This window comes from Kogia breviceps, chromosome 14 (assembly GCF_026419965.1).
Source record: "Kogia breviceps isolate mKogBre1 chromosome 14, mKogBre1 haplotype 1, whole genome shotgun sequence".
Classification (NCBI taxonomy): Eukaryota; Metazoa; Chordata; class Mammalia; order Artiodactyla; family Physeteridae; genus Kogia; species Kogia breviceps.
In genome coordinates this window covers 10,027,450-10,049,004 of record NC_081323.1, presented here as the reverse complement: position 1 = coordinate 10,049,004, position 21,555 = coordinate 10,027,450, and the positions used below count along the sequence as shown (strand labels likewise).

Below are 21,555 nucleotides of genomic sequence, written 5' to 3'. Positions count from 1 at the left end.
ATCAGAACAGACCCCCTTAAACAAACTTTGACACATCAATACAATGGAATTTTACTTGGCAATAAAAGGAATAAAATATTGATTCATGCAAAAAAAAAAAAAAAAGAACAGACTGCCACCTACCTCCTTCTACTGAAATGAAGGACAATAATGTGAGAAAGGGAAGGTCAACTTTGTAATTCAAAGTATCACTTCTATATTTAAGAAAAATGACTTTGGGTAAATGTTTAGACATTAAAGTCACTGAGACCTGGGTTCATTTCTCCAAACATTTCCCAAAACAGGTAACAAATCCCTGTCCAAGATCACCAACAAGGTGCCCAGAGGAACCAGGTAAGGACTTGAACGAGCAAATTGGGCCTGGTTAGAACTGGGAGGATCTGGGATTCCAGCCCTGGTGTAGAGGGAGGGCAGCCCCCAGCTCCTGACCACTATTACCATGCAGGATGTGGGCCCAGTGTTGCCAGATCTTCTGATTATTAACATCAGCCAGAAATCCAACTTTTTATGAGAAATCTCCTCATCTGTAAATGCTGGTAACTAATGTCAACTGTCGTTTGAAGCCGTGAGCTGCTAAAACCATCTGTGGACAGACTCAGGCCTCGAGCTCTTATAGACAGTGTGCTGTCAGCTCTGCATGCTTACCAGGCTGTTCCTGAAGCCTGGAACATTCTTCCTTCACATCTCTCAACACCCCAATCAAATGTCACCTCCTCCCAGAAGCCACCCCAGATTCTCTGAGGCGGAGTGATCTGTTGAACCCAGACCTTCACCATCCCCTCCCTCTATCACATCCCTTATAGACTTTACCCTTATCTCAGTTAAAACAAACAAACAAACAAAAACTAACATTTATGGGACTCATTTTTACCAGGCGCTGTGCTTAATGCTTTACAGTCATCGTCTCTTTTTCAAGTATCATCATCATCCTACTTTATAGCCACAGAGAGGTTAAGTAACTTGCCCAATGTCACACAGCCAAGCCAGTAAGTGGCAGAGTCAGGATTCTAACCCAGGCCATCTAATTCCATTACCGCCTCCTATTAACCTCTTTGTTCAACTGCCTCCCTCGTGACCTCAATTACTCCCATATCCAGGTTCTCCCTAGCCCAGTAGACTGAGCGCTCCCCGAAGGCAGGGACTGATCGATTTCTCTCTCCATCCAGGGTGCACAGCTGACACATGGTGAATATTTGCTGACTGAAGAAGGGCTGCTGCCCAAGCTGACCTCCTAGATACCCCTGAAAGGCTCTGGGGGCAGGTGTGAGGGTGCCATCCGGGTGCACTGCATCCAGGCGTACTGTGTTCTCAGCAGCTCAGCCGGGGGGGGAGGGGGCAGATGGGCGCAAGAGGTGACGCAAAGCTTCCCACTGAAAAACGTCACTCCCATCCTGGCCCTGAGAGGGGACGCAGGTCTGACCACAAGGCAGGACTCGCACCCACGTCCCCAGCGAGTCACAGCCTCCCAAAGTCCACCTGCCACCTGGAGATGCACCTTCCAAGGTTGTGCCTCGGCCCAAGGAGAGGGTAGCAACGGGCCCCCCTAACCTCATCCCCAACCAGGGATTCAAAGTCAAGGAGCCAATTCTTCTGCTCCCCTGTCAAGAAAAATAACACATCCACCAAAAAATAAACACACGAAGAAAGAATGGGTGGGAGCAGGGCACACGGGTGTAGACGAAAGACCGAGAGTACATGGGGTCTCCAGATACACACTTGCAGCTGCTTTGGGGACACCGTCTGAACTTGGTGTGATCCTGTTCCTGTACAACCAGCCCTTGGTAGAGATGCCTGGCTGAGCACGAAACCACCTTTTAACCCCTGCACGGCAGCCCACGTTCGGACGCCCCCCTCCCCCCGCCATTGGGCAGCCACTCCGAGCCCAGTTCTTGCAGCTCCTCCACCCGCCTGGCGCTCCTCCCCGTTGCTCCAGGGGCAGGACGGGCTGTGGAGGGTATATCGGAACAGGAAGAAGATGGGGTGAGATCTGGGAGGCGGCCTGTGTGGACAGGGCACTTGGGACACAATAAACAAGCCTGTTGCCTTGTTCAGAGCAGGACCCCAGGACCCCCAATCCCAGCGCAGCCCTAAAAGCATGAGTTCAAAGTTAAAGTTAGACACACGCAAAGCTGCAGCCCCCAGGGGAACTTGGAGCTCAACAACAATCCTCTCTTTGACTGAAAACCACAAGGAAACACCCACGGCATACTTCTTGATTAAAAAAGGAAAGTGAAAAATAAGGTTTTTTTCCTTCTTCTTCTTAATCGTTATAAAACTAACTTGTGCCCATTCCATCAAGTCACGGCTTCTGTTTGCCACAGGCAAGGCCAAGTCACGTTGGGCAAAGAGACAAGGGGCCGCGGAAGCGTGGGCACGTCCCAGTGCTCTGAATTGGTCCTTCTTAATTGTTGTACTTCCTTCCTTCATTTCCTTTAGCACAGGAAAACCACCGAGGGGCTGCCCGTGTCAGCACACCCGTCACCCCAACTCCCTGGGCACTGTTCATGCAAGGGGCCAAGGCAAACCGGGGCTCACTAACACCTGCAAGGAACAGCGGTGACACTCACTTAACCAACGCTCATGCACAGATCAAGTGCCTCTAAGCGACAGGCATTGTGCTTGGGACTGGGATGGAGCAGTAATGGAGGGCTGATGGGGGGATAAGTGGGAGGGAGGGATGGAAGGAGGGGAGGAAGGAAGAATATATCAGGCTACGAAAAAAAAACACCATAAGTAAAATGGGAGGGGATGGCAGAGGAAGGGTAGCTATTTTGATAGAAGAATCAGGGAAAGCTTCCTTGCAGTGACAATTAAAGAGAGACTTGAGTGAAGCAGAGAAGAGGGCTGTGGATATCTAGGAACGTGAATAGCAAGTGCAAAGGCCCTGAGGCAGGAGCCTGCTTGGAGAGTTTGAAGAACAGTGAGAGGCCAGTAGAGTGAAAGTGGAGTAAGTGAGGAGGAGCAGAGAGGCAGGCAGGGACCAGACGACGCAGGGCCTTGCAGTCCATGGTAAGGAGTCTGTGTGTTCCGGGTGAGAGGGCAGACACAGGAGGATTCAGAACCAGGGAGTGCTGTGGACCCATTCACATCTCGAACAGATCCTCTGGCTGCTGTGTGGGGAGCAGACTGGGGAAGAGGCACAAGTGGAGCTAGGGAAACCAGTTAGGAAGCTAGAGCTGTCTCCCCAGACAAGGGAAGATGACAGCTCAGCCCCAGGAAGCAGAGGGAAGGTGGTAAGATATGGTTTAGCCAGGGGCCACCAGAGTATCAGCATCACCCTCCCTGGCACAGATACACAGACCTGTAACAGATGCCAACAGGTAAACAGGATGCACATGAAAGTTCACAAAGCAAAGAGAAGTGCGTGAGAAGGAGAAAAAGATCAGAAATCTGAAATGGTTCCACTTACTACCTGCTTAAGCCTTACCCTGGGCAAGCCACACATTTCTTGGGGGCTCAGTTTTCTCATTATAACAGGACCCAATTCATAGGGTTAACTATGGGTAATGCAAGCTGGTATTTAATGTCTGGCATGTTGTACATGCTTGATAAAAAATACATTCCTAACCTCTGCTTTTAACAGTCTGAGTGGTGGCTCTGCCAATTTAGTCACTGTGTAATCTTTCTAATCCACATCATCTCTCTGAGCTTCCATCTGATAAATGCAAACCAATGATGACGGTACCTACCTCAAGTCCTCAGCGTGAGACTGAATGAGACATTGGCTTAGCAAAAAGTCTGGCCCTCAGTAAAACAGTGACTGAAGCCTTCAGTAAAATGGTAGCTGAGGCCCTCAGTAAGACGGTAACAAAAGCCCTCAGTAAAATGGCATGAATCTGACACACCAGTCATTCAGCTAGATGATTTCTAAGTCTCCTAGCTCAATCATCCCCAAACTCTAAACAAGCCAGCTTCAAGTCCATGAATGAGTCAACCCTGGAGGTAGGAAATGATGCAAGTGAAGGCAGGCCAAGGTGAAGAGAAGCTGGAACTCCCACCTCAAAGTGAACAGAACTAAATGCAGGCACTTCTACTCAGGTGATACCTATTCATCTGAGTCACAGAATCGTGTAAGTTTAGTGGTGGGAAGGAGCTTACCGGGCACTACCCCCTTGTTTTGGAGCTGAGGCCTCCACAACTCAGAGAGAAGTGTGTGGCCTGAGGCTGCACAGCCAGGCAAAGGCAGAGGTGGAAACTGACAAGGCTCCCGGGGCTGTGCCAGCCAGTCTGGTTGGTTAGAGGGTAGGAAGGAGAAAACAACAAAAACCCCATCTGCAAGAAAGAAAATAATTGAGTAGGGATGTCTTTTAGCCTAGCAGAAATGCCTTTCTTGCCATCAAGAGTTAAATTCAAACGGCTTAAAGGGCCAGGTAATGTAAATGAACTGAGCAACCAGTGCAAAGACAGACGAATGTCCCTAACCTAAAGACATTCACACTCAGATTTTTTCTCTTTTTAAGAATTATACCACCAGGGCCACTGCTAAGATGCCTGGCACTTTTGTACAAATTAGGAGAAGACACCTCTTCCTCTACACCCTTAGAAAGCATGTGTCAGAACACTGTCTTTATAATTATGCAAATGTGAATGGTGCCCTCATGACAGGCAGTGCTCTTGTGCAGTGCACTGCCTGTGCAACTATACCCAATGACACATAGAAGACCTCTCTGGGCTGCGAGTCGGGGACCTCTGTCTACATTCCATGGTCATATAAAAGGCACTGAAATGCCACAGCAAAGGTCATGTGAGAAAAAAAAAAAAAACCATGTTCACTGTCAATACCTAACTCCTAATCAGAACCCACCTCTGAACTGATGTCCAAAATGGACACCAAGAAAGCTCCCGCCTCAGTGCCTTCGCATTAGTTATTCCCTCTCCTACAGTACTTTCCCTCAAGACAGTGACACAGCTTACTCTCTCACTGCACTCAAAATTCTGGTTAAATGTCATCTCTTCAGAAAGTTCTTCCCTAAATAGCATCCTCACCACCTCACAATCATCTTCCATCCTCCCATCCTGCCTTATTTTTCTTCTTATGGCTTTTTACCAACACTAGGTTTACTGGTTTGTTGTATATCTCTCTCCACCGGAACAACAGCTCCATGAGAACATGGGATTTTGTCTGTTCTGTTCACTATTCTATCTCCGTCTCCAGTCAGCAAACTTTTCCCATAATGGACAAGACAGTAAACATTATAGGCTTTGCAGGCCACATAGTGTCTGTCGCCAGGACTCAACTCTGCCAACGTAGCACAAAGGCAGCCACCAACAATATGTAAATAAATGGCGTGGTTTTGTTCCAATAAAACTTTATTTAGAAAGGCAGGTGGCGGGCCGGACTTGGATGCCATAGTTTGTTGACCCCTGTCCTAGAATAATGTGCTCCAGACTCCAACATCCACACAAATCACCAAGGCATCTTGTAAAAGGCAGATTCCGACTTGGCAGACTGTGAAGACTGGGATTCTGCATTTCGAACAAGCCCCCAGGGGAGGTCTGTGCTGCTAGCCCGTGGACCAAACTGAGTGGGGAGAACCCAGCACAGGGCCTGGCATGTGGCGGAAGCACAATCAGTATTTGTTGAATAAATAAGAGATAAGCAGAAAACCACTCAATCCTACTCCACACTCTTCTTGCTACTTTGTAACCATAGAATCCTGCCCTTTCTGATACCATCCATTGCTTTTATCTTCATTGTATCATTTTCTGATGGAGAGAGAAAGGATACAGGCATAGATGGGGGAAAGAGCCAGTGTATGCTGATGGATTATTTTACATCATTACGCCCGGGGTCAGGTAAAGCCAAGGCTTAACAAACATGTACTTGAGGCAGGTTCCAAAAATTGTATTCATTAGATCAGTATTTATAGTTTTATAATAAATGTCAAATTAGGAAGATGGGATTCCTTTAACAGAAATCTAAGTTTCAAGGGGAGAGGTCAATTTGGTTAAATAAACGATGCCAAAAAGATCAACTCAGCTTCACTTCCTATTTGGAAAATCACAATGCGATGCCTTTTTAAGCTCCACGGTAATCACTGCTTTGATCATTTATAGGGAATTTTTTTTTTTCCTTTTGCGGTACGCGGGCCTCTCACCACTGTGGCCCCTCCCACCACGGAGCACAGGCTCCGGACGCGCAGGCTCAGCGGCCACGGCTCACGGGCCCAGCCGCTCCGCGGCACGTGGGATCTTCCCGGACCGGGGCACGAACCCGCGTCCCCCGCATCGGCAGGCGGGTTCTCAACCACTGCACCACCAGGGAAGCCCCTCTAGGGAATTTTAAACGTGTAGGGCATCCTGCCCATGATGATGCAATGACAGCAATGCATCCAACCACAAGGACAAACACAAACCCTCTCTTGAAGGACACTCAAGAAACTGGTGACACTGGGTCCTCAGGGAGAGGAGGTGGCCGCTGGTCTATGAGGAGGGAGGCCAGTCTCGCCCTGTGCATCTATTGTATCTTTCAAATTCTGCATCACGTGAATGCATTTCCTTCCCCAAAGTTAAACTATAAAAGAAACCAGAGCAGCCTGCACTTAGCACAGTCTTTTACACACATGCTCGTCTCCTAGATCCTAAAAGAGAAGTAACTTTCTGTACAATTTGCCATTGGGGACGTTGAGGCCCCAGGAGGTCAGATGATCCTTGCTCACAGTCACACCGCTAGTGTGATAAGAACAACTCAGGCTGAAGGACAAGGATGGCCCGGTAGGTCCCATGACCAGCTCAGCACACGTGGGATCATGGTTTGCATTTGGGAGCCAAACCCTCTGGAGGTGCTGAGGTCTCAGAGCCCAAGTGCAGGCTACACTGGCCTCCCTGGGCTCTTAGGCTCCAGGCCTCATACCAGGACGTGCTCAGGAGTGTCCACAGAGGCCCACAGTCCATGCCCCCCACCAGGCCGCACAGCCCCGCAGGCCGGCTATTGTTCTGCGCCTGGGAGGGGCCTGCTGGCTGCGGTGGCCAAACCCTGGGAGAGAAGGAAGGCAGGTGGAGGAGAGGGGAGCAGGGAGACAGCAATGGACGGCATGAGCCTGAGCACCCTGACAAGGGAAGAATTTGCCTTGATGCTCAAATAGACTAGATTTATTTCCTGAATTTTTCAAAATAACTAAGCAACAACAGAAGCCCCTAGGCACAACCTGGAAAATTATCTTAGGATCACCGAAGATTTCTACTTCTTCTTTGTGGTTGAACTAGTTAAGTGTGCAGGCTTTGGAGCTAGATTCTCTAGGTCAATTCATGGCTCACCCACTTCCTGTGTGACCTTATGTAAGTTACTAAACCTCTCTGTGCCTCCAAGTATTGCCTGGAAATCAAGGTAGTATTATATCCATTTATACATGAAAGGCACATAAAGCAATTCCCAACCTTACTTGGAGCTTGGTAAATGCTATTTTCCCCCTAATGTCATGAAAATAACCTGATACAGACTCAACTAAGGAAGAGGGGGCAGGAGCTGGGTACTATGAGCTTAAGTGTGCAAGCATGAGGAAAAGACTGAAAGGAAAACGCTGAAGCAATGACACTAGTTCTCTCCAGGTGACAAAGGGTGCTGTTTGGTTTCTTATATTTTTCTGTATTTTTTAAACAATGAATACATACTAAGACAAGAAAAATAATTGAATAAAAATTATATATATGTGTGTGTATCTTATGCACAGATACACACATATATAGTGTCTATATATATGCATGTATATATTTACACATATATGTATCTATTAATATATATATATATACTCTATATATGCAAGTCTGTGCATATATACACATACATAAACATCCACACAAACCTTTTCAAACCTGTGTCAGAATGTTCAGAATCAGGCACTCCTAGGTAGTGGGCCTGAGGACCATACACAGCAGGGGAAACAGTTTGGCCAAGGAGGCCAACAGCCGTGCTTTTAAATTCAGCTCCACCACGTGTGGGCTACGTGACCCTGAGCGAGTCCTCTGACCTCATCCAAGGCACATGTCAGTAGATTATGGGCCCTCACATCATCCTATCATCATTATCTAGCTCATGTCCATCCCAGCTCCGGGATGACAGCATGAACTCCAAACTTCCACGTGAGAACCAAGGCTCCCTTTTTTTATCCTAAAAGGATGGTGCAGAGGAAAATAATAACAGGAAATAGTGACAACGCGCACACATGGAGTGCTTGGTGCAAGCCAGGCCCCGTTCTACGCACTTTCCCGTCTTAAGTCTTTTATCTTTACAAAGACCCTAGGAATTGCCCCCTCTGCTGAGTGGTGTGACCTTGAGCCTCAGTTTCCTCATCTGTAAATGGGGTTAATAATAGCACCACGGGGCTTCCCTGGTGGTGCGGTGGTTGGGAGTCCACCTGCCGATGCAGGGGACACGGGTTCGTGCGCCGGTCCGGGAAGATCCCACATGCCGCGGAGCGGCTGGGCCCGTGAGCCACGGCCGCTGAGCCTGCGCTCCGCAACGGGAGAGGCCACAGCAGTGAGAGGCCCGCGTACCACACACACACACGCAAAAATAATAATAATAATAATAATAGCACCATGACCTCCTGCAACTGGCACACAGGGGAAGCTTGGTCAGGGTCACTAGTGACCACGTGCTCCCTAGGGAAGGCACTCAACACCCTGAGCCTCATTCACAGAGCAAGGGCAGCAAGCCTGCCTGAGCCACTCCATGTGACGTGCTTGTCACATAGTAAGTGCTCAATAAACAGATGCAATTATGGGCAGAGTCAGCCCACACTTTTCCAGGAAGCTCAGAACAAGCAGCTTTTACCTCCACGCTGTCTCCCAGGATCCAGAGAATGGCTCTGCTGCTCTCACAGAGGGAAAAGGGCCCGTGTGAGAAGCCATCACCTCCCCTCTCTCCCGGGGCATGTTGGAGCTAGCAGATATTTACAATCCACCTCTAGCAGATGCCTCCTTTCTCCCAGGACCAGAGGTTTTTCCCGAGGTCCCTCCATGAAGAAAGTGAAGGCCATGATGGGACCTGGATGCCCAGCGCTGGGTCCAGGGCTCAAATTACACCACCAGCTGGGTGCCGCCCAAAGATGCTACAGAGGAGCCTTTCATGAGCCCTGTCCCGTCTTACCCTCACGTTAAGCCCCAACTGGAGCTCTCTGTGCTGGGGCTTGATGCAGAGCCGGCTGGGAGCAGGTGATGGATGAGTGAATAGGTGCATGGAAAGATGAGAAGCCAGAAGCTAAAAGCCAAAGTCAGGGCTCCAGTGCTTTACTGGCTGCCTGACTTTAGGTAAGTGACATGAGCTTCCCCCCTGCCTCTTTATCCATCTGTACAAGGGCAATAATAGCACCCACTCACTGAGTGGTTGCAAGGATGAAATAGTATCACGTATATAACAAATGATGTGTAAATAAACAACCCTCAATGTGTAAATAAAGTACCTAAGTTAGTCTCAGATGTGGTTAACTCAACCAGAAAAAAACCTGAACAGGCACCAGGGTTGAATCTTAGGCTCTCAGAGCCTAAAATACCCCGGATCCATGTCAACCCTTCTCTCTCAACCAAAGAACATCAGCAAATTAAAAGACCACTTTGTGGGACTTCTCTGGAGGTCCAGTGGTTAAGACTTCACCTTCCAACGCAGGGGGTGTGGGTTCGATCCCTGGTTGGGGAGCTAAGATCCCACATGCCATGGGGCCAAAAAAACCCAAAACATAGGGCTTCCCTGGTGGTGCAGTGGTTGAGAGTCCGCCTGCCACGTGCCGCGGAGCGGCTGGGCCCGTGAGTCGTGGCCGCTGAGCCTGCGCGTCTGGAGCCCGTGCTCCGCAACGGGAGAGGCCACAACAGTGAGAGGCCCGCGTACCGCAAAAAAAAAAAAAAAAAAAAACCAAAACATAAAACAGAAGCAATATTGTAACAAATTCAATAGACTTTAAAATTAGTCCACATTAACAACAACAACAACAAATCCTAAAAAAAAAAAAAAAAAAGCCTACTTTGTACCCAAGATCACGTGGGGGCACTTTTGCTTAGAAACCTAACAACTCTTAACAAAACAAAACAAAAAATCTGAAAGATGTAGGTGTTTACTATTTTCTAAGTGAAGAAACTGCAGCCCAGCCAGCTACCCAGAGTGCCAAAGCTAATGAATGCTAAGACTGCCTTGCTCCAAACAACCTGCTCTTTCTGCTACCAAAAGGCAGCCCAGGTTGATGGTTCAGTGTGGGCTCTGGCTTTAAACCTCCTATGTCCAAATCAAAGCCACCGCTCACCAGCTGGGTGACATCAGCCAAGTTGCTTAACCTCTCTGTGTCCCAATTTCCTCGTCTGTAAAATGAGAGTAATTCTACCACCTGCACTCCAGAGCATCACTGCAAAGATTAAGTAGGTCACTCTAAGGAAAGTACATGGTAGATGCTGGGTAAGTGTACCTGTGTCATTGTTACATCACAGTGCCTGGCCCGTAAGAGGAACCCAAAAATTTGTTTACAGAACAAATGAAGTTTCCTCTCTTTGTTCCCATTGGTTGCCAGACACACTGCAAGCCTCAGACTTAATCTCTCTTTTTGGAACAACTATTCCTCCAAGATTCTGGCAATTTTCTGCTTTCTGCTTACACTGGGGGCGGCGGGGGGCAATGTTTGACGCTCATTCATGATCATTTATATTCTCACGTGAGCTGAAAGCACCTCTTGCTTCCCTCGGTGTGCTTCTGACATGCAGACGTGTCAGCACACGGCACCATCCAGCCCTGCACCTCCTCATCCCTCCACACCTGTACCTGTGCAGGCCCCCCCCCCCGACACCCTCTCTTCTGCACCTGGCTCACCCCTGGAGGCCAGCACCCATCTCCACGCTTTTACAAGGCCTCCGTGACCATTCCAGCCTCAGCCAAGGTCACACGCCAGGGCTACATCTGGCCCACAGATGCACTTGGTTTGGACTGTACTCTTTTAAAAGATGTTTTACTTAATGGCCAGTGTTATCATCAAGAGACTGGTATAGACAAAGAGAGCGTAGGGAGGATGGGCCCTCCTGAAGTCGGCCTCAGCATCCGCTCCAAGGAGAAGGCTGGGTCAAGCCAGCCCTGGATGCCTTCCCTCTGAAAACAGGAGAATCTCAAGCGTGATGGGCAGGGCCGCTCAACCCCGGGCACTCTGGCCTCCCCCAAGACTACAACCACTCACATGCCTCCCGCCCATAACCGATCCCTCAAAAAATCCAGTTTGCTTGACTCTCAGAACATACCCAGAGTCCACGCATTTCTCATGCCCTCCACTCCCCGGCCCTGGTCCAGCCACAGTCCTGTCTCGCCTGGACCACTGCAGCAGCTCCCAGCCCGTCTCCACGTTCCTTCCCCCGGCCCCCCGGCGGCCTGTCCTCATCAGCGAGGCAGCCAGAGGGACCTTGCTGAAACCGAGGTCACACCCGGTCTTCCTGGCTCCCACCTTCCTGCGAGTAAAAGTATTCAATGTCCAAGGCCCAAGTGCGCCCACCCTCCTTCCTCTGGGCCTCCAAACCCCCCTCCTCCTCTGCCCTGACTCATCCCGCCCTTCCCACGCAGGCGCCCTCTCTGCTCCCAGACCGCAGCCGGGGTGGCCCTGGCCGTCCAGGCTGCCGTGAGCACTCATCCCCAGAAACCCGGACCTTTTAATCCTTCAGGTCCTCCTTGGCTCAAACGCTCCCTTCTCAGGAAGGCCTATCTGACCCACACCCAATTCCCCTCACCCTGGCAGCTTTCCCCATAGTACTTTTCACCTTCCAACGTACTACTGAATTTTCCTCTTTATTAGATTTACTGTTTATCTCACCGCAGCCAGAACGTCAGCGCCACGGGGGCAGGAATTTCTGTCTGTTTTGTTCACGGCTGCGTTCCCAGCGCCTGGAAGGGTGCCGAGCACCTAAGAAGGCGCTGGGTGGTGAAGAATTCGAACAAACGAATGAATGAGCAAAATGCACCCCCGATGACCTCAGAACACGTACTCCTCCGAAGCTTGAGGGTCACTGTTTCACTCCTCTTCTCCTTTCCTTCTCCAGAAGGTCTCATCGAACCTCCTCTGTAGTTCTAAGCAAACGCAGCAGCCCTGATCAAGACAAATTAGCATCTGCAAGACCTGCTTCCTGTTTCATGGAGCCAGCCTCACCGAGCACAGAATTTTATTAGTCAATGGAAGCCAACACGCCCAGCCAATTGCCAGAAAAGCGCGGCTCCCTGTCACGACTCCAGTTTCGCCTGGTCAGGAGGAAACCCCATCTGGCTTCTGTCTCCCCTGTCTTAGATATAATTTAAAGTGAGTCGCAGAGAGTACAAAAGCCAAAAGCCAACAGGATGAAAATCACTGCCCCGTAATCTGTTTTACGAGATGAAAGCTCGGAGACTTTACTAGCCTCCTCCAGGATGGGAAGGCGGTAACCTGGACAGGTGCGCCCCGGCCCCCCACTCTTCTCTCTGCAAAGCTCATTACTGTTCCCCGGGATGAAATCGAGATCAGGTTTCTGCATCTGCAAGGAATTTCTCCTAAAGGAACTGCCCATGTTTTTTCCATATGTCTGAACATCTGTTTGAAAGAATCAGGAGTATTGTCTTTGGAGGTGTGTGCTGTGGTTAAACAATCTCAGATTTTGACTACTTTATAACGAAAAGAATGGCTTTCCAATCCTTCTTTCAGTTGAAAACACGTCCCAGAGAGTGGTAAGAATAACGTTTATTGAAAGCCCCGGCACAAAGATGGATGAGGAAAATAATGAAGTGTCCTCTACCGGGAATTTCTATGCAGGATTATGGTTAAAGGGTCTGGAAGCAGCCAGGGAAAGGATTAAATGACAGTGGCATTATACAGGCAACTCTCAGCTGGGGTATTATGAGATCCCATAAGCTGAAGAGCTATGGAAACGCTTAAAGCCCAACCTTGCAAAGCTGCCTTTGAATGGCAGTTTTGTCCACCAGAGGACCACTGCTTCCTGTCCTGAAACAGAATGAGGAAATGATGGCAGGGTTCCACCAAAAGGCATGTGGCTCTTTCAAGGTGAATCATGTGGTTCCCTTTCTCTGATCCCTACAGGTCAAAGTCATGTCAAAGAACTAAGATTCCCAGGCTCCTCAGAAAAAAAACCATAAATTTGCTCTAGTTCCACGGGATTTAGAGCTTTATAGGAGAAATGTCCAGGGTCTGGCTGCGAACAGAGCTCCTTCCCTAACTGGACAATTCTTAGAAATCGTATAAACATAGTCTCTCTCCTACCTCCCTTTCTACTGATAACCCTTAACGTAGCACAGTCCTTATTAACCCCCAGAGGCTATGAACTTGAGGATATTTGCCTTGAGCTAAATCTAACTCAAACTTTGATTTAGTAGCCAAAATATAAAAATCAGAAATTTTACAGAAAAATTCAGACTCCTAGCTCCCCTTAGTAAAAACTGTGAAACCTGGCAACTTTGGTTCCCACATGGCATAACCAAGGGGCGCTGAGCACCAGCTGCCTCCTTCAGAGGAGGTACATACAGTGCTGTGCCCTACTCCCCACCACTCCCTATTGCTCCCTGCTTGGCCAAGGCAGTCATTTCCTTCCATCGTCTGGCTCCCACGAGCGCTCAGTTTGTAATCTTGTTTCTGCAATCACTTCTTTGGTTCTCTCCTTAGTCCACTGCTTCTAGAGAGATGCAGCTTGTTACTGAGGGTATGGGAAATAAATCCTTACAAGCGGATATGCGCTAAGCCCTGTAGTGATGGCCTGAGCGTTAGAAAGTCTAGGACTCTGCTTCTGAGCTCCAGACTCATATACCCAACTGCCTACTCGCCGTCATTGCCCGGACGCCCCACAATCCCTTCCTAATTCTCTCACCCCGAACTGAACTCGTAATCTTCCCCTAGGAAAATGACTGCCTCCCCAGCTCTTCCCACGTGGCATATGACAACACCCTCTACCCAGGTGCTCCTTCACCCACCCACCCCCCACACCTAAGCCAGCACCAAGTCCCGAAGCTCACACCTTGGAATCCATCCCCTCCCCTCCCAATGCCACCTCCCAGTCCTCACCACCTTGACCCTCCAGCCGGCACTGCCACAGCCTATCAAATTCCCCTCCCTGCTTCCTCCCGTAGAGAAGCCCACTCCTTAGAGGGAAGCCCAAGTGATCCCCAAAATATTAAATCAGAATCACCTTCCTCCCCTGCTCAAAACTCAGCACTCCCTTCCCCTTGCCCTGAAACAAACCCAAGTTCCTCATCGTGGCTTATGAGACCTGCCAACCATCAGCCTCCAAGCTAAACGCAAGTGACACTGGCCCTCCTTCGGCTCCACAGACACACCAAGTTCGTCCCTGCCTCAGGACCTCCGCGTGTGCCGTGCCTTGGGCGTGAAACACTCTCCCACCACCACCAAAAGAGACAGAGACAGACAGAGGAAGGGCAACCTTCCTCTCTTTGCTGGCTCAATCTTCCGCCCCAGGCCCCAGCTGGTAAGTCACCTCCTCAGAGGGACCCTCCCTCTAAAGCAGGCCATCCAAGTAGTACTTTCGTGGCACGGTTTGTTTTGTCAAAGCACTTACCATCACCTCCCGCCCCGAGCTGTGAATCCAACAGACGAACTCCTAATCAGCCGTCACGTCCTACCTTGGAGTCCAGGTGTCATCCCAGATGGCCCTCGTCCGGCCTCCCTGACACGCCCACGTCTCAGCAACGGTCACACCAACCATCCCGGTCTACTTAGCATATCCGGTGCCCCTTGAACTACACCAGGGCAGGGACTGTGTCCATCTCAGCCATCATTACCTTGCTGGAGCCCAGCACAGGGCCTGGCACACAGCAAGCCCTTGACAAAATGTTCACTGAATGAATGAGTCATGAGATCTGAAAAGCATTTAAGGTTTGGAACAAACTTTCCTCCAAAATCAAGTGACATTCAAGAGAGAGGAAAGCAAAAAGAAAGAAAAACAGCTGAACCCGGCATATGCTTAAGATATGAAATTTTACATGTAAAGAAAGAGAATGAAATGGTCATGTACTCATTTTATTTTCATATAAAGAGGAGCATAAAACCACTAGGCATACCCAAAAAAAGTGAAGTTTTATAGTGTGGCAAATAAAGAGAAAGGTGAGGACCAGTCATCGAGAGGGGGGAAAAGTGAGCCATGGTACAGCACAGAAATAGAAACAGATGGAGAGATAAGGAGAGAGACAGAGATCAAGAAAGAAACCAGCAGAAGCATCTAGGCAAAGTATAAAACAGGGCTTCGCTGCTCTTCTGGGAATGAAAGGGCAACCCTCCAGATTTCAAAAGGGGTTTTCGCACCTACTTAAAGGTTAAGAGCCCTTGTCTTCTTAAAGTGCCCTCTTCTCTTCATTTTTCAAAGAAGTTTTTAAAAAACTGACTTCCTATGTTAAAAATCAGGGGTTAGCACATTGTGAAGAGAACCCAATCTATTCAAATGATTTTTTTTTTTTTAAAGACTTCACTTTGTGTCTTTTGAGGATATGGCTACAGATGTTTAAGTCATACGTTGAGTTTTCAAAGTTACGAACAAGAAGAGGGGCGGATCGTGGTGCGCTGTTGGAAGGAGGGGCGTCAACATCAAGCACAGTGTAGTGGGGCGTCCTCGGAACTGCACGTCCAGCCCGTTCCCTTCTCTGGAACTTTCCACGGCCCCAGCCCCTGATGAATGGGTGAGCAGAGCCTTGTACTGCACGTGGTCTGACCTCTCTGGCCCAGCTAACTGGACCAGGGGGTGGCACCCTTCCCCCCCACCCCCCGCCCAGGGCCAATTAGAATCTCCCTGAGAGTCAGGACTTGGGCTCCAACGAGCTGGTGAGAGGCTAGAACAGCGACAGCATAGAAACTCGATAGGCAGGAGGGCCTGGTGGGCATTTCTCCACCAGGACTTCCCTGCCTGGTGAGAATGAGGCGGCAGGGAAAGCCGGTCTGCGGCGTGATGTGGAAGACGAGGAAAGTTGTGTAACAGGCAAAGCCAGACACCTGAATCCAAATCCTGAGTCCACCATTCAAGAGCTATGATCTTGAACAAGTTCCTTGACACCTCCTTGACCTAACTGTAACTGCTTCTCGGGGCTTTTTTGAGGACGGCACTTGGAATAGGGTCTGACATGCGGTAAATGCTCACTAAGTGTTAACTATTATTAGCATCATCTTGTTGAACTGTAAGTTCATGACGGTGAGGGTTTCTGGCTGGTTCGTTCACACCGCATCCCAGAATCTAGAACCATGCCTGGTACACAGCAGTGCTCAACAAACGTTTGTTGAATAGTCAGAGAACAAAGATACCACAACGCCCCGAAAGGATAGACACCATGGACAGAGCCTCCTAAAGCTTCTCCTTGTTTCTTTCCTGCTTTTCCCATCTCAGGGTAAAAGCCAAACTCTCCCCCATGGCTACTTGGGCCCTGCCCGCTCGGGCCCCCTCCTCTCCCCCTCTGGCCCTTCATAGTCTGGTTCCACTGGCTTCCTCACGGCCCGCTGACAAGTTTGCCTCCTTCTGCCTCTAAGCATTTGCACATGCTGTTCCCTCTATGCATCGTCCTCCGCCCAAGTCTCTTCTTCAAGGAAATCTTGCCAGGGAAATCCTCCTCCCTCTACTCTGGCTCCTCCATTGTACACGCCGAGAGCCTCGTGCACGTTTCCTTCCTGCCACTTGTCACAATGTGTAATTTTACCATTTGCATGATTATTTAGTCAATAACTTTATACCCCTAGATCATGAGCTCCACAGAGAAGCTAACCACCGCTTCTCTTTTAGTCTTCATTGTATCTCAGCATCAAGCACAGTGTATGGCAAAAGGCGGGTGGTCAACAAACACTTGCAGAATGAATCCACTTGTTGAATGGATTGACTGAGCAAAGAAATAAGTCTTGGACTCATGCCCATGAGTCCAGGTTTCTTGAGCTGAAAATCCTGACCTGATGATATGTTAGCCCAGTAGCCTCCCCACATAATCCCCTTTTTCTAATCTTCTCTGAATGAGTTTCTCTCTCTGTTACAACCAAAGGCTTTGACTCCAGCACACACTAACACCATCTCCAGGCCAAGAGGTTCCCATCCTAGAGCAGATAAGCCTTGATCAATAATGATATGAAGACTTTCTCCTCCAAACATCAGTTTTCAAGCATGAGTAAATAGTACCTGACCAGCCCTACCACCATAAACAACTATAAAATAGGACAAAAGTTGATAAGTCGATCGCTTTCAGGCACTAGACAGCAGGCAGCATAAGACTGTGGTCCGTGAGAGAAAGGAAACATAGGAGGTGAGCCCATGTTCACTGCAGCTCTCTGCCTGGGGACAGTTCCCCTCCCATATACAGGGAGTGGAGTTCAAGCAGAACACAGGGTCCTGCTCAGTTGGGGAGACAGAGTTCAGAGTTCCAGGCTGTAGAAGCAGCTAGGATCTGTGGGTAAAGCATCAGAGAGGAGGAAGGTGCTAGGGGAGCTCCCCAAGTCCTTGGCCAAGGGCTGGGCTGGGCTGTGTAAGCACAGGGAAAGAATGTGCAGAGTTTATCAGAGAGAGGCAGTTATGGGGTAAAAAGGGAAACAGAGAGACTAGAGGTTGAGCAGGGCTGGAGTATTGGAATTCCAGCCCACCAGAGAGGAGTGACCTTCCCACGAAGCATCCAAAAAGACTAGGCCTTAAGAGTAAGGTCATGCCTTAGAGTAAGGGCTACTTGACACCTGCCCTAACATGGTCTAAAACCTAGCCTCAACTAGATCCACAAAAGAAGGAATTTGATGGCTAAGCCCGTGAACCTGAAGGGCATGGGGAACACCTTGGGCTTTCCAGAGGTCGACCTTAACAAAGGGTAAAATCAAGCCTATAAAAGTTCAATGTGATCAGCCAGTAACTGAACTACCTTTAGAGGAAGATAGCAAAATCAACAGTCTCTACCAATGTCCAGTACACATTATCATCACAATGTCAGTACACAGTCAACAATTACTAGACATACAAAGAAATAGTAAACTGTGACTTGTGGTAAATGAAAAGAAGCAACGAATGGAAACAAAATCCCCAAAAGGCTGTGATGTTAGATTTAGAAAAAGCAACTGCCAGGATTTATAAGTTCCTAATATTATCATTAAAGTCCTTAACCAGGTATATACACTCAAAGCTACCTGTGAAGATTTTAGGGTTAGGGGTTTGTATGTTTGGTTTTTGTCTGAATCGTACTTGTGTCATATAGTTTCAGGGGATGCTCAAGAATCTGCATTTTTAACAACTACTCTAAAGGGTTTTGATGCACCATCAGATTCTTATCATAGAATACTTTCACTTTAAGGCAAATTTAAAAGAGTTAAATTAATTTAAATGTATTAAAGGGCTGGTTAATTGAGTTGGTTGGTGGGCACCAGTCAGCAGTTCCTGGTTAACCAGACTATACAATCAAGAATATTTCAACTCAATATTTTGGAGGAAAAATACAGTTCTCTACTTATTTTGGAAAAAAAATCTGAGGTTAAATCAAAAGCCACAGACATAAAAGATAATGATTAAGGAAAAACCAGGAGGAAATGCTGAGTATAATGTAAAGTGAAAAAAAATCAAAGTACAAACTACTATAACATCAAGTATAAAAATGTACAGTGACAGACATTGCCATGTTTATGAACAGAAAAAAAGGCAACAGGAAATATATCAAAATGCTAATAATAGTTATTTTAGGTATTTGACTCTGTGTAGTTTTAACTTTTCCCCACTTTTCAATATATTGATTTTCCTCCATGGACTCTCATCTGAAATTTAAACACAAAATGATGGCTTCAGAAACCTTCAATACAGAAACCTCTGCAAAACTCTAGTGGTCTCTCAATCAGAAACAGAAGAAAGAAGAAGCTTGAGCATGAATATCATTTCTATCCTTATCCAGCTCAGTAAGACTTTTGTCTATGGCTTCTGAGTAGCGGGATTAGCCTCTGATACTCAGTCTCAAATTTCCCATCCCTCAGAGGAATAAGAGGCTAAGACACATACCTCAACCTAATAAGCACCAAGCAGTAGCTCAGCAGAAGTAAATCACCCAATGATAAATGAGGACGCAAAAGGAAGAGAACTCAAGGCCATACCTGAACCACAGGGTGGCCGCCAGTCGGAGCTTTGACAGCCCCTCGGCTGCCTTCTGTCTCGTAGTGAGCTCGGTGATGTGGCTTGGGCTGCACCTCGATCCTCAGCTCATAGGAGCCTGACTGGTGCGAGAGTGGCCACTCAAGTGGTGGGAGGGATGCAGTCACTGGGATGCTGAAGGAGGAAACAGAATCAGTCATGTGTACAATAAATCATATCCTGTCAACCTGTACAATAAACATAAATGGTCCCTTTTCTGAAAATCATGTCCAATGGGCATATGATAGTGTTGGCTGCTGGCAGGCATTTGTTTCTCAGACATGATAGGTAGGGCTCTTCACAAGGTAGACATCTTTTTTCATTCTCTTTGTTTTCTCTTCCATCTTGATGAAGACAGAATGACTGACATCTCAGTTTATGAAGCTAAGTTCATGATATGATTGTTCTAGCATGTTCTGAACCACTGTAACTTCTTTTCCTCTGGAAATTTTGAAGAATATCACCTCTCATCTCTAAAGAACACCCCTTCTCCAGGATGTTTTTCTTTTCCAAAGGAGTAAGTGTGGGAGAAGGAACACTGAAATAGAAATCAGGGGCCCCACTGTGTCACTAACTTGCCATGTGACATTAAGTATGCAACTTCATCTTTCTTATCCTCAGTATCCTGTAACCACAAATGGACTAGATGACATCTGAGAGTTTTTCTAGCTCTTATTTCTATGTCTGATGTCTCAATTAAAAGTAAATTTAGGGAGAGGCCATTCCCAGTCACAACCATTACTTCTTGGGTCAAGTGTAGAACATCTAACCACAGAGAGGTGTCTGGTTTTGGTATGAATGAGCCAAACCACTCAGATTTCCTACAATTAAATGAGGAGTAAAGGTCAAGAGCATGACTGGAGTTACACACCCAAGTTCAAGTCCCAGCTCCACCTCTAACTACCTGTGTGACTTAGAGCAAATGCCTCTATCTCCCTAGGCCTTAGTCTCCTTCAACTGTGAAATGGGGATACTGAGATCATATAAAGAGCTTAAGCACAATAACTGCTCAATAAATATTAGCTATAATTATTTTTCCATGTAATATAGTGTAGATTTCAAATAAATAGTTACTTCCTGTAGACGATCAGACTACAGTATTAATAGTATTGGATATGTATGCTTTGGCATCTGAATTCGTAAAATCTTTGAGGGCATGACATTAAGTTTCATTTTATTATACAGTCTCAACCCTACCCAGCACACACATCAGGTACTTGATATGAGGTTAGAATTAGGTCATTGAAGAGGTTAATGAAGTCTTGACAATCTATCTAGACCATTCACTCAGAGCCCAAGAGAACCTAAAGACATCTTCCCAAGATCACAGAGCAAGACACAGCCAAGGCTCCAACTTAAGTCTCTTGACACCCGGTCCAGTGCTCCTTCCACATCTCTACACTGTCTCTTACCTTATTAATTTATTTTAAATAGGCCCAAGAAAATACCTCATTGATGGAATGAGTCTAGAGCAATGCCTGACATTTGCTAGGTCGTCAGTGAATATTCAGTGGGTGGGCGGACGAATGAATGGAAAGATAAATGGATGAATGAACAGGCAGTTTCATTTCAAAGAACACCCATATGTTCAAAGTAGCTTTGAAGTTGCAAATGCATGGATTTGTGTCACTATGTCCTGATTTTTCACATGCAGGAGAAAACATTAATCTAATCAGGACAGCCTTTCCTGCTAAGTCCCAAACTGCTAGAAGCTAACATTATCAACTGGACTTAATTAAACATATGCAGTGAGGCCAATTCTATCCCTTCTCTCTTACAGCAATTCCAAGGGGGGAGTGGAGGGGGGCAGCAGCCCCACAAACTCCATCAGTGCCAGAGCCGAACTTGAACATACAATCCAACTTACAATTCCATCCTCACTATGCAAGGAAATATCCAGCCCTTATTTATAACCACATTGCCTCCTGAAGCCCCTTTAACTCTGAAGTCTCAGGTGTCTAAAGTGCCTTTATTTCTACCTTAGTTACAGTTCCAAGATGCCTTCAAGCTTCTGTCTACATCCAAGGTGCCATATGTGTTAAATACTCTTATTCTCATGTGTGCAAGGTAAAATTTTCTAAAGTTAGCAAAATAAGGCTCATTAAAAAATCACTCCACCCCTGTATGAATCAAAACATTTGGTGAGTAGAAGATTCAATGGAATATCCCTAAGTATCAACTTCTAATTTTGTTTGGTTCTGGAATAGGTGTTTGACAACCGAAATATAATCTTAAGACTCAGAACATTGGAGCTAATCTGACATCCTGCACTTGAATTCCAGCCCCCCTGCTGAGTTATCCACACTCCCTGAGATAAATATCATTGTGAGACTTCTTTGAATGCCCTATCTTCTCAATCAAATAGAAAATTCTTGCGAATACCTCACTGGCTGGCACAGATTGGCACTTGCTAGGGACTTAGGACTCTAACTCATCAGAACCTCTCAGATCAAGCCACATAATGGAGAGGGAAGAATTTTATATACAATA

At 47.4% G+C, this 21,555-nt stretch overlaps 1 protein-coding gene across 7 annotated transcripts in view; it reads right to left on the bottom strand.

The window, feature by feature from the left end:
* The window catches only part of NFATC2 (nuclear factor of activated T cells 2), a 160,154-nt gene that overhangs the window by 101,436 nt on the left and 37,163 nt on the right, over positions 1–21,555 (bottom strand). For all 7 annotated transcript variants that reach the window (XM_067011732.1, XM_059038939.2, XM_059038937.2 and 4 more), the window contains exon 3: positions 19,029–19,200. In XM_067011732.1, coding sequence (XP_066867833.1) covers positions 19,029–19,200 — 172 coding nt within the window. The remainder of the gene's footprint in view (positions 1–19,028; positions 19,201–21,555) is intronic.